This window comes from Amblyraja radiata, chromosome 29 (genome assembly GCF_010909765.2).
Source record: "Amblyraja radiata isolate CabotCenter1 chromosome 29, sAmbRad1.1.pri, whole genome shotgun sequence".
In the NCBI taxonomy this organism is placed as follows: domain Eukaryota; kingdom Metazoa; phylum Chordata; class Chondrichthyes; order Rajiformes; family Rajidae; genus Amblyraja; species Amblyraja radiata.
Window position 1 is genome coordinate 26,165,340 of NC_045984.1, and position 13,784 is coordinate 26,179,123.

The 13,784-nt window shown below is 39.8% G+C and overlaps 1 protein-coding gene across 4 annotated transcripts in view; it reads left to right on the forward strand.

Annotated features, from left to right (window-relative positions):
* The window catches only part of LOC116989508 (semaphorin-4E-like), a 42,927-nt gene that overhangs the window by 16,524 nt on the left and 12,619 nt on the right, over nt 1-13,784 (forward strand). For all 4 annotated transcript variants that reach the window (XM_033046970.1, XM_033046973.1, XM_033046972.1 and 1 more), the window contains 8 exons: nt 416-478; nt 981-1,079; nt 3,223-3,322; nt 3,912-4,022; nt 4,845-4,996; nt 6,608-6,783; nt 8,628-8,784; nt 10,032-10,254. In XM_033046970.1, the coding sequence (XP_032902861.1) occupies nt 416-478; nt 981-1,079; nt 3,223-3,322; nt 3,912-4,022; nt 4,845-4,996; nt 6,608-6,783; nt 8,628-8,784; nt 10,032-10,254 (1,081 nt within the window). The remainder of the gene's footprint in view (nt 1-415; nt 479-980; nt 1,080-3,222; nt 3,323-3,911; nt 4,023-4,844; nt 4,997-6,607; nt 6,784-8,627; nt 8,785-10,031; nt 10,255-13,784) is intronic.

Here is a 13,784-nt window from a genome sequence, read left to right on the forward strand (position 1 = left end):
GTGACAAAATTAGTGGAAATTCAATTTCTCCCCAATTCAATTATTTTTTGATATTTACCTAATTGTTTATATATAGAAATTAAATTTAATATAAATACTTAAAAATAGACATTTGATGACTTTTAAATAGTTGCTATAATGTCTATCCTTATTCTTTCATATATGTTTTGTTTGTTTTTCCCTTGAATTCGTTTTATAAATGCATTTTTTCAGTAAAATCTAGTCCCAGGTATGGTTCATGGTATTACTTGTACTGCTTAATATATCTTGTTCCCACTTTTTTATTTCCAGAATTTCATGAGTGCTTAATTTTTATTTTTTTAAAATTCTATTTAAAGTCTTCCAAGCTTGCCTGAATAATGACTCTCCTCATTCTTAGAATTGCACAATTACATATTTAACTGCCCCTTTTCAGGTGATGTGGACTGTCTCTGAGCAGAAACAGAAAGAATGCATGTACAAAGGAAAGTCACAAGAGGTATGTTGTAAAATTATTAAATACTCAGCACAGATGTAGTAGCTATGGATGAGAAGCAGAAAACAGCAAATCCAGGCATTTCAAATGATGTTAGGTTCATTGCAGCTGCTTCTTGAATATATCATGGTACAAAAGTTTATAATAGCAAAGTTTTTGTAAATTATTAATTACTATAAATTTGGTCTTTTCAACAGAAACGGAAGATGTGAGATTTTCAACATGAATGTAATCATTTGGATTAAAATTATTGAAATTTGTTTAATAAAACAAAAACAAGAGTTTATTTTTAGATGCATCTGGGGTACGACTTTCAGTAGGCTTTTGAGATGACCATCACATACTAAACAGAAATAGGAGTACACCTAAAACATTCAGCCTTTCCACCCTCTAGATTACAGACTGATCTACTGATTGAAAATCAAAAATGTACAAATGATCTGTGTGAGTTGGCTTAAGAGTTTACTGTTTCGCTATTGATATATATTTAATTTTTGCATTACAGATTGATTGCCGTAACTATATACGCATTCTCCACTGGTTAAGTGAAACTAGAATGTACGTTTGTGGAACAAATGCATTTCAACCAACATGTGATCACTTGGTGAGTACTCATATAGGGACATGTAATATATATCCAAAAGTAAATCAATAACATTATTTAAGATAGGCTGAATGTAGAAATGGCTGCTTAAAGTTCACTGAAAACTCACTGGGCCTATGGTCCTGTTTCTGTGCTGCATCTCTCTATAACTGAGTACGTGGCAAAACTATGAAATTAAACAATCAAAACCTCCAACGTGGTCTGTCTGAAGTTGACACGGTCTCTCTCCGACAAAGTTGGCTTCCCCTGGATGCTTAGGTTTCTACTGGCCTATGAGTGATTGGTAGGGGTCAAGGAAAGAGCGTTCACATCGCGGCCCTGTTTCTACCAATCTTTCCACCACCACGCATAAGAAGCACAAGACAGACACCATTGTATGCAGATGCTGAGAAATGTGTTCAGCTCTGGCTGAACAACTTCTAATCAGATTCAGATTCAGATTTAACTTTAATTGTCATTGTCAGTGTACAGTACAGAGACAACGAAATGCAGTTAACATCTCCCTGGAAGAGCGATATAGAATATGATTTCAATAAATAAAAATAAATAATCTTGTGTGTGGACTCGATAAGAAGAAGAAGTGATTGGTAGAATCTAGGGAAGCTGATGGGAATATGAGGATAATAGGTCACAAAGAAAGTTATTTGGAATGGAATGCTCTATGTACCAGAGACACAATAAACTGCAGATGTTTGGAATCTTGAATAAAAAACAATGTGCTGGAAGAACTCATCGGGCCAGGTAGCACCTGTAGAGGGAATGGACAGATGATGTTTTGACCTTTCATCAGACTCTTTGAGGTAGGGATCAAAGCTGAAAAAGAGGGGTTGGGGTTAGATAAAGTCTGACAAGTGATAGGTGGATATAGGTTTAGTCAATTGACGGATGGGTGAAAAAGGCCAGAAGTGAAAAGGAGACAGTATGGTATCAGATAAGGAAGGAGTGAAATGTAAAGCTGGAGGGACCTATATAGATGGAAGGTGATGGGGGAAAGAAATATTCAAATTCCACTTGGGTAGCTTACAACCCAGCGGTATGAACATTGAGTTCTCCAATTTCGTTTAAAAAAACAACTTTCTTTCCCCTGTCCCCTCCCCCGAGGTGGTGTGACACATTTATCTCACCAACTCCCGCCACTCCACTCACCCTGTTCCTTTCCCCTCCCTCATATGCTTATCTCCCATCCTCAAGTCCCACATTTCCCTTTTATCGCACTTTCTTCCCCTCCACTCATGTGGCAATCCAGCTTAATTGACCTTTGCTTCAACACCTGTACGTCCATCAATCACAAGCTCAATTGCTAATTTTTACAGTAATCCTTGGAACAAGTATATGTTCATTACAATGTCTATTTGAAACTTGGAAGTGATAGTTTTTATTTCGGATTTAAAAAAAACACGGAATTAAATTGCGGAGTTAGCTATAGGTACCACAACATGATGAATGAATGAATTCGGCACCTAACCTAGAATTTCATTACTCCAGACTCCAGTTTCTGGTTTCCTGGAGATGTTTACATCATTTTACATAATGGTAAGGTAAATCATGCCCTAAATATAACTTATTCCGTGAACATTGTCAGTAAAATCTTTCCTACAAATGTGATTCATATTTTGTTAATTTTTTTAACTTTTAATATTTTTTCCTCTTTCAATACTTCTTATCCAAAACCCCTTCCTCCCCTCTTGTGATTATTTTTTTGTTGTCACGCTGCGAGTGTCCTAAAGTCACTGACTTGTACAGACAAAACAATCCATGGAACATAGAACAGTACAGCACAGGAACGGGCCCTTCGGTCCGTAATGTTTGTGTCAAATGCGATGCCCAGCTGAACTGATCTCATCTGCCTGCACATGATCCCATATTCCCTGCATTTTCATGTGCATATCTAAAGCCTTCTTAAACACTACTATTGTATCTGCCTCACCGCCACCCACCTCCCCCACCCCCACTCTCTCTGTAAAAAAACTTGCACTCACACATCTCTGTTATATTTTCTCCCTCTCACCTTATACCTATGCCCTCTAGTGTTGGACATTTTCACCCATTCTTTAGAAAAAACTGTTGATACATTGTCATCAGGAAATTATCTCAGCAGAATATGTAGAATGAAGCATTACCATGAGGGTTTATTGTTTGACAGGTTATTAACAATGGCAAAATCCACCTAGAAAATAATCCTGAAGAGAGTAAAGGAAAGTGTCCATTTGACCCGACTCAGAAGTATGCATCCGTAATGGTCGGTATGTTATGTACTTTCCTTCAATACCTTCAAAAATAAATTTTGTTAATTTAAAACTGTTACATTGCAACTAGTGAAAGAAATGAAAATATTTATTGCATATTAAAACATCTCGAGTCTGATGTGTTACATTTTGTACCACAATTAATATTATGTAGAACATGTATAATATTAGGTGCCACAAACAACAGTTAAATTGTTGGCGTGTCATTATCATTTTCTGATATTATTCGAAAGATAAATGCTAGTGAGGCTCTTGAACTATGGCCAATGCGCAAGGGATCCTTACATTCATCTGATCTAGTGAACAGAAATTTGGTTTGACGTCATAACCAACGGATATACAATATTCACTATAATTATGTCTTGAAATGGATGAAGTATATAATTAAGCTACAAGTATTCAGTTAATAGTATTGAATACAATATATTTGGTAGAAGATGGAAACCAAAACCCTTTTCTATTCATTTCAAACAAACATTATCTTCCAGCAATTAAGAGTTTGAGATGTGGTAGATATAATTTCAAAGCCTTTAATCTTGTAAGAGTGAAAGCACCATTTTAATTTCATTAATTTCATATATTTTAGATGGAGAATTTTACTCTGCAACAGCAAATAATTTTCTTGGTTCTGAGCCCATTCTACTCCGTAGCCTGAAAAACAATCTGAGGACAGAGTACAAAACTTCATGGCTAAATGGTGAGGACATTTTGTATACTATGCTAAGATCATCAGTGAATCTTCTTGTTTCTTAGATTTGATTTATGGGGAGAGATGCAAATGGGGGGGGGGATAGGGGTCGAATGGAGAACCAATTCATTTGTTTCAACTGTAGAGCAGAGTGTAATCTAAATATTAGGAAATTTCATTGAAATGTTGTTTTGCTTGTTGCAAACAAAAAATACTGGTGCAAATAGACTTCTCATATCCATTATTCCATTATGTCATTTTAAAATGTATTGAAATTAAACATACCATTTTTGTTTGGTGCGTTTGTGAATTAAACACCAGTTTAATTTTATTGGGGATTAGTTATTACAAAATAAAAAAATTGCTCTGAATCATGAAAGCTTAGATATGCAAAAGATGGTGAGTGAAATTTCTTCAATGCATCTTGTATCAAGGTAAGAAATGTAATGGCTAATGAATGTAAAGCTAGGCTATTAACCCAAGTGCAGCACAAATAGTTGCAAAGAAAATTTGTCTCGAATACTCCAATGCGTCTTGGCCTTAACAAAAACAGAATGCTGGAGGAACTCAGCAGGTTGAGCAGCATCCATGGAGGCAATAGATATAAGTCGACATTTTGGGTTGAGATCCTGCATCAAGACTGAGAGCGAACAGAAAAGATTGCCAGTGTGTAACAGTACCAGGTTGGGGGGGTTGCAGTGGGGTCACATAGAATAGAGGCTGGTAGATGATTGGTGGAACCAAATGGGGTGGGGATAAATGGAAGATGGAACTGGGTGGGGAAGGAGATTGATCACAGTTGTTAGATATGTTTTTTTTTAATTTAAACAGAGCCTAATTTTATACATTTGGATGTGGTTGAAGAGAGTAAATCTGCTGCTGATGGAGATGATGATAAGATCTACCTTTTCTTCAGTGAGACAGCTGTTGAGTTTGAATTCTACAATAAACTACTGGTTTCAAGAATTGCCCGAGTATGTAAGGTAGGTACAGGTGAACCCCACATTACAGGGAATGTTTGAGAATAGCTATATCACAATTTAACTCAACGTGAAGTTGTGTCAAGAATCGCAAGTTAAAAAAAAAATAGAAGTTTAATGCTAGTTTATGTACTTTTCTCCCCAGATAAATTCCACGTGTAATATTATTGCATATCTCAAATTTATGGGTTGCAATTTGTGAATTTGCAAACAAATTTACGTAACCCAAATGGCCATAATGTGCGGGTTGCCTGTATTAATTTTGCAGTATTTCAGTTTTATTGCTAATGATAATGTAGCAATCAAGAAGTGTGACGGAGTTCTGCAGTGAGTTCCACATTGAACTTCCACATATGAGCAAATTCTGCCCAGACAGATAATATACTAAACTACCCATCTGTAGCCGATAATATGCATTATGAATGGGTTAGGAATTATCTTTTATATCTAAGTATGGACTCAAACCATTTAAACCCATCCAAATCAAACACTATTACTGGTAATTTTGGTAAAGAAGAGTCATTAAATGAGACAAGGGGAGAGACCACTGTATTTAGAACTATGGCAAATTTGTGGATTTGAGCCCTGTTCTGCAGATAATCTTACTTTATGTGAGTTGAATGTTAAAACTGTCACATTCTCAAACGTTAGTGATCTCCATACTAGTTTAAACAGATACCTTTTATAAAAAAAACAAAAAACGATTCGACTAAAAACAAATAATGTTTGATGTAAAATGCTCTGGTAGAGTGATTACACAAATAGTCTCACTTACTGGCAGTGCGGTAGTCTCGTGATAGGTTTGCTGTGAGGGTGGGGAGGAAATGGTGGATGTGATGGGTCTTGACACTTGGGGATACTACCTCCTGTTGCCAGTAGTTAACTAATTCTGGAAATTAAAATCACGATTAAGCATGCTCATTTGCCCATCCAACAAAAAGAGACTCAAATGACGGCATTTGTTTCAAACCACCCTGCAGATAACTGGAAATTGCACAATGTTAACCTTAATATCATTGGACACATTAAACTAGATTCAAATCTGTGATGGAAACTATTTCCTTTACATTGACAAATAAATATGAGTCAGTCCTATAAAAATTGACCAAGCATTCAAATTTATTTAAAATTTCTAAACAAAATCTTCGATATGATCAGCAGGGTTACACAGCGTTTAGAGACAGAAAGAAACACCATAAACCTTTAAGATATGTGAACATTCACCAGGACTTTTTAAACATCAGTTTCCCTTTCGTGACCATGCCTTACGTAATGGATTAAGGAATGTGGAAGAGGGAGGAATTTTTTTTGATTGTTAAGTGCAAACAAAATTATGCCATGCACACCTGTTTTTGTTTTAACATATATTGACATGCATATACATCAAAATAACATTAGAAAAGCCAAGAATTATGATGGTGACAAGAGCCTCAAGCATTGTAAGCTGGGGAGAAAAGGGCTTGCATTTATATTGTTCTTTTTCATGATCTAGTGGCATCATGCAATATCGCAAATTGTTCAATATCACCGGTAGAGATGTCTCAGTTGGGCAGATGCACATTTCTTACTGAAACTGAGTTTCTGTTGATTCTTGCATCTTGCTGTGTATTTCAGGGGGATCTAGGTGGCCAGCGAACTCTCCAGAGGAAGTGGACCACCTTCCTGAAGGCCAGCCTGATGTGTTCTGCTCCTGAGATAAACTTTCCATTTAATATTATTCAAGATGTCTTTATGATGAGGGCAACAAACTGGAGCGACAATATTTTCTATGCTGTTTTTACTCCGCAGTGGTAAGAATAAGGACTGGTTTGCAAGCCAAGCAAATAATGTTGCCCAGATTTGTGTAGTTCTAGTCAAGGAATTATAGTTTTAATAGTTACCCAAGAGTCTTGTTTCTTCAAATCACGGGGAGCCAAGGACCAATGATTGTGGGAAACCTGGAGCAGTTAGCATCACAGAAGAAAAAATAATACGGAAGTGAAGGTCACTAAAGCCAAGAAGGTCACTCTTGTGTTCTGGATCCCAGGATTCTAAGAGAGGTGGCTGAAGAAATAGTAAAAGATAAGCAGTAACTTTCCAGAATTCCAGTGGATGGATAGCCAATATAATTTAAGAAACGAAGGAAAGAGAAAAGAATATGAAACTCTAATAGTTAACTAGCGGGATTAAGGAGGAATCATTGAATGTGGTATATCTAGATCTTGCATAAAATATGGACCACAGATGGATGCAATATATTAATATGATAGCAGTTATGTCAGAAAACAGAAGGATATTTTAGGTTTGCAGGCTGTGATTAGTGGAATACACTAGGGGCCAGTACTTGGCCCCAAATAAACGCAGTATATTGTCTTGTTATAATTGAAAAGACAGTTGAGTACAACGTGAAAGTTTGCTGATGATATAAAGTGAAGTGGAAATGTGAGCTGTAAGGAAAGTGCAAATAGACTACAATGGGATACAGAAAGAGTAAATAAGAAGGGGGTAGGTGTAATAATAAAACCATTGTTGTACAGTAGAATCATGAATGTATGGTAAATAATTGGAAATGCAAGTAATATATTAGCCTTCATTACAAAGAGGTTGAAGTATAAGAGAAAGGAATATTTGATGCAAACTGTTGGAGTTCTGGTGTGATGAATCAGACTGGAATCCCTAGTTGATTTTTTTTTCCTTCTCCATTGTGCAATAATGATTAGTACAATTATAATCTTTCATTTGTCATTGAGATCAGTGAACCACGGAACGACCAGGGATTATGAATGGTTACCAACATCTTGGGAGGGGGTGGGGTTCTGGCTACTACAATATTTTATAATTTGCTACTTTGCATCTCTTGCCACTTAACCATTTATTTTATTGCAGTATTATCTTTATTCTGTCAATGCAAAATATGCATATGGTATTTTCCACACTATTCACTCACTAAATCCATCAGAAAAAAGTTCAAATTTTGTGAAACTAGTTCTTCTTAAAGGAAGTGTACTATGTCTAGAACAGGTTCTACAAATCATTCTGGAACTCATTCTGATGAGAATGGCCCAATATGGGTGATGGGTCATCAGCAATGTGATTTCCACTCTTTTCCCGCTTTCTCCCCCCCAACTCCATCAGTCTGAAGAAGGGTCCCAACCGGAAATGTAATTCTGTCCATTCTCTTCATAGATGCTGCCTCACCTGCTGAGTTCCCCTAGCACTTTGGTGTATGCACATGGTGTTGACTCTTTCATCATCTATTTCAGGGAGGATCCTGTTAGACTCTGCTATGATGGCCTGACCAATCCTGCATCTGGAGACAATATGGCGGTTACATCACTACGGTGTTACTACAGTGTTATAACTGCGGTGTTCTCTGGTTGTTCTCCCTCTTGCTTGAAAAAATAAGCGCAACCTGAGTGGAGATAAAAGAGCACATTTGCAAATTTATTTCATTGAATCAATAAAGGTCAGAATTGTGTCATTTCACTATTACGTGAACGATGAGATAAATGAGAGGTGTTTTAAAATTGAATAGAATCTGTCAGCAACTGTTTAATAAGAGGGGAAAATAATGATAGTAGGGAGAAAATTGTGTGCATGTGTTGGTCAGGTATTGTCCTATGTTCAAGCTATAATATAACATTTAATTGTTCAGGGGGAAACAGGATATTTCTGCAGTTTGTGCCTTCAAAATGTCAAAAATTCAGGAGGTGTTCAATGAAGGAAAATTCAAGTCAGCTATAACAGTAGAACAATCTCGCGTCAAGTGGGTGATGTACAGTGGAACAGTTCCTGTCCCTCGTCCAGGTGCTGTAAGTATTCAATCTTTCCTTGTAAGGAAATCTATCTTCATAGTAATTTAAGAGCTGGAGTACTTTTCCAGGCTTTCCTTCTCAATACCAGATTTGATTTTTATTCCATGAGGAATCACTTTGAATTCAACTGCATAGGCTCTTCAGACAAACTCAGTTATTGCACTGCTCAGGAAGCTTTCCCAGGAATGAAGGCATGAATGTAATCAGCACAACAGCCAATGCACCAAATATGCAAAGGTTGCCTACAAGGACTGATATTCAGTCATAGAGCACAGAAACAGGCCCTTCAGAAACATGTCCCATCTACACTAGTCCCACACACCCCGAGGACGTGGTGAAAACCTGGCAAGATTTATGACCTGATGTAGAAATGGGAATAGAGGAAGTCGGAGAAGGGTCTGGAGGAGATTGGAATCCCAAGTGTTTATGCCTGAAGGAAGGAAATGTGTCTTTTGAAGCAGCTGATGATCAGGCTTACCAGTTTTTTTTCAGAGATAACCAGTTCTGACGCAAGTTCACCTACCTGTATGTTAACTGGGTCCTTCTGTCCCCACAGAGTACCCCCTGACCTGCTGAGTATCTTCAGCATTCATTTATTTCAAATCTCATCTGACAAAAGTGTTTTACATCCACATTTTCAGCAAAGTTTTTTTTCTTCTCTTCCCTATTCTCATACATCTTCTTCAGGTTCTGAATACTCCAGACAGATCAACTGTGATTATTGAGCCCTCCGCCAAGCCAACACCACCACAAGTAATGTCCGGTCTCTCTGTGTCCCAACTCTATCGCAAACATTCTCTTCCTGCAGTTTAAAACAAGTTTGAATTGTAACTGACCCTAACTCTGTTTCTGCCTGCATTTTTTATTTTTTGTTGAGAATATATTTAGTCCACAGTTAACAGTACTGTTTAAGTGCTTCTCGCAGAGGATGCCAAAGTAACTGGCAGGGTTCAGGGATTATTATGGGGTGTTGCAGTTGAATTGAGAAATTAGGAACTTGACTTGGTTGAAGGTGGAATCTACATCAACACATATTTTATGCTAGGCCAGATTCTCTCAAGAACCTGTGTTTGCCCACATGAGCCAAAACTATCAATAGAGGAGACAAGTATCAAGGAAAAAATTGTATCCAAGGTTTCCAGTTCTATCGTGCTTTTTACAAATAATGTTTGCATTTTTGTGTAGTTTGTATCAATTGAAGACCCAGTTCACTCAGGCGATCTCTTTCCTCTCTTTCCACATAGTGTATCAACAATGATATCCGTAAGAGTGGCATCAAGACTTCTCTAGATCTGCCAGACAAAACACTCCAGTTTGTTCGGGACCATCCTTTAATGGATGATTTAGTGACCCCCATCAACAACCGACCTAAATTAATAAAGCAGGGTGTAAAATACACCCAGATAGCTGTAGACAGAGTTATAGCAGCAAACCTTGAAGAATATGATGTAATATTTCTGGGAACAGGTAAATTCATTTCTGCGAATGCACTGTACTGTCAATATTCTGCTTTTACAATGTTAATCGGAATGTTGTTCATTGGAAAATGCTACAAAACCAGGTATTTCTAAAAGAGTGACCTTCAAAAGATTTGAAACTAGTTTACTCTGAAAATTTTCGTAACACTGAGCCCTGCACTAGAGACAGCATCAACTAAATGGCAAACACACATTATTTCAAAGCATTGATTTACTGAAATAATTAATCTGCTTTGATTGAAGAGTTCACGTTTTGAGATACCTGACATTTAGGTAGAAATTCACTTCTAAGTTTGCTATACTTGTAATAATCAAAGTGAGAGAGAAAATGTTAGAAAATAAACTGTATCCCTATTTTTGTCATGTATATTGAGCACCAAGCAATTTTACTTCGGAGTCATGTGAGTGACTACGTGAAGAACCCGCTCAGTGCGCAGGCGCGGCATTACGCCAGCAGTGCAACAGCGGCTGCCACGGGAATTAGGCTCTCCCGTTACAGGATGAACCGGACCGTCAGGTGAGTACCCTGAGGTCGGGTTTTCTTTTACAGGTGAGCCTTTTTCTGCTTGTGTTTTTTACAGGCAGAGAAAAAGGCTCTGGAACAAAACTGTCCCCCGTTTTCCCGTTGGGGAGGGGGGCAGCAACAGGCGGTAGGAGCGTTACCCGGTGTTCCGTAATTCCCCGACACCGTGCCGAGGCCAGCCCGCTAGTACCTGAGCAGCGGGCTGGATGCATAGCCACTCGAGAGGCATCCGGCAGGTGTTCCCGATGTCGGACGGGACGTCTCTCCACCCGCACGGGGGGAGAGAGAGCCGCCTGAGCCGCTGGAGCGGCTCACGGAGCAGGTGCCTGCGAGACGCGCTGCTTGAGGGGCGCTCTCGCTACTACAAGGCACAAAAGCTCCAGAAGAAGGCGGTAGGAACAATTACTGGGCGCTCTGCTATCCCCATCACCGCGCCGAGCCCAGTCCCGCTAGTGCCTGAACTGCGGGCTGGATGTCTAGCCATCCGAACAGGCATCCGGCCGGTGGCGTCCGATTCGTCGGACGGGGACATGTCTCCACCTAAATGGAGGAGAGACAGCCGCCTGAGCTGCATCCAACAGCAATTGGAGCAGCTCCAGCGAGATGTGCAGAAAGAGCGCTCTCGCGGAGGGAGGTCAGGCACCCCCTCCACAGTGTTCTGTACACTGCCCTCTGCTCCCTCATTACTGGAGGCTAGCATTGGTGACCAGGGCTGGGCTGGTCTGGAACAGGGGCAGGCGGACGAATTCGGGAGTATGCCAGGGGTGCAGGAACATGAAGAGCTGTTGGGTGTGATGGACCGCTTGTAGCAACCCCACGGGCTGGAGCACCGCTGGAACCAAGAATGGCGGCCAGCATCAACCATTACTGGAAAAGGTGCTCGCTGAGGTGCTGAAACAACACAGCACCAGAAAACGGTGAGGCCCTCAAAGTAAAAAGTGCCAACAGCCAAATCTGGGGGCATGTGGGTCACACATCCGGACCCAAGAACTCAAGCTACAGCGGATCCTAAGGCTCCTGACGTCGGCCATCACAGCCTTTGCTCGTTCCGTGGAGACCACGGAGATGGATACCTGCCAGCAGGATGTGCTGGCATTAATGTGTACCACACAATTTGAGATCAACAATCTCCGGAGGGAAACATAAGACCTGCCCTCAATCCCAAATTTGCTGGCTTGTGTAAAGCCCCAGCTGCGGAGACGGACGCGCTGCTATTTGGGAAAGATTTCAATAAAAAACTGAAGGAGATGCAGGAAGCATCAAAAACCTTCGGCCTAATGAGGGCAGGCCCCGGGACGAGCAAACCAAGACCTCCGATACCCAAGCGGCAGCACCCCACGGCATCCACCAGTCGACGTCCGCAATATGGGACTGGTGACCGCTTGGGGTCCGCACATTATCCCCAAAGATCTTTTAGATCAGGGCCCGCAGCGGACCCTCTGGAAAATGCCCCTCCCCCCAACATCGCCAGCACGTCAGAACAAAATCTTCAGGAAAATGAAGAAACAGAATCGCCAATAACCATGGAGGTAGGTGGGTCTGGTCCCTACCAGCATATAGAGAATAAGGGTGCTTTATTAACAGGGGGGAGATTACACTTGTTTAAAGAAGCATGGGGTATGGTCACGAGTGACAAGTATATACTCAACAACATTACAGGATATAAAATACAATTCATGTCAGAAAAACCGTCGCCAGTTCAACAATGGCCCCAAAGGGTATTTCTCCCTCCGTCAAAGAGAAACGTGAGGGACAAGCTGAACTGGTGAGACTTATCACAAAGGGGGTCATCGAAAAGACCAAACATGAACCGTTGGAATTTGTATCGAATATATTCACTAAAACCAAAAAAGATGGTGTCTGTCGCATCATCATTGACTTAACATCACTAAACAAATTTGTTAAGTATATACATTTCAAAATGGAGACATATGTTACTGCCAAACAACTGAATTCCAAAGGACACTTCATGGCAAGCATTTATCTTAAATATACTTACTATCTAGTACCCATTTACAAGGATCATCGCAGATACCTAAAATTTATCTGGATGGTACAAAGCATTGCCCTATGGGCGAACTTCAGCCCAAGATTATTCACCAAAATATTGAACCCAGCCATGGCAATACTAAGAAAACAAAAACATATTGTCATGGCATATCTGGAGGATATTCTGATAGTAGGGAAAACGATGGAATTGGCTGTGGCAGCAGTATCAGCTACAAAACAGCTCCTCGAAACTCTGGGGTTCGTCCTACATCCAGATAAATCTAAGTTGAAGCCATCCACTATCATGGACTACCTGGGCTTCACAATTAACTCAGTCCATATGACTGTTACCTTGCCAAAGGCAAAAATGGTTGAATTAGCACAATCATGCAACAAATTAATGGTCAACGAGCGACCAACTATTCGACAAGTAGCAAGAGTAATTGGGGAAATGGTAGCAGCATTTCCGGCTACACAATTCGGACCTTTGCACTATCAAAAAATTTACAGAGAGCAAAGGTACGGGCAATAAAACGACATACAGGTCACTATGATCGTGTCATGAACTTACCCACTGAAGCAATATCAGAGCTACAGTGGTGGGCAGAAAACGTTTGGCATAGTTTCAGCCCTATCTTTATCACTAACCCTACTTTAGTTATTCAAACAGATGCCAGTGCTCAAGGCTGGGGAGCGACTAACTCCATATCCAGCACAAGTGGTAGATGGACTAAACTAGAGTCATCATTACTACTTACACTGGGCATTAACTATCTAGAGATGTTGGGCGCCTTTTATGGTTTAAAAGCATATGTATCTAATATGCAGCGCTTGCATGTTCGGTTACAAATTGATAAATACTACGGTGATGGCTTGTATTAACCATATGGGTGGCATAAAATCATTATCATGCGACAAATTGGTCAACATGATTTGGCAATGGTATGTCGAAAGACATATTTGGCTATCAGCTACTTACCTACCAGGTAAGCTAAACACCCATGCCA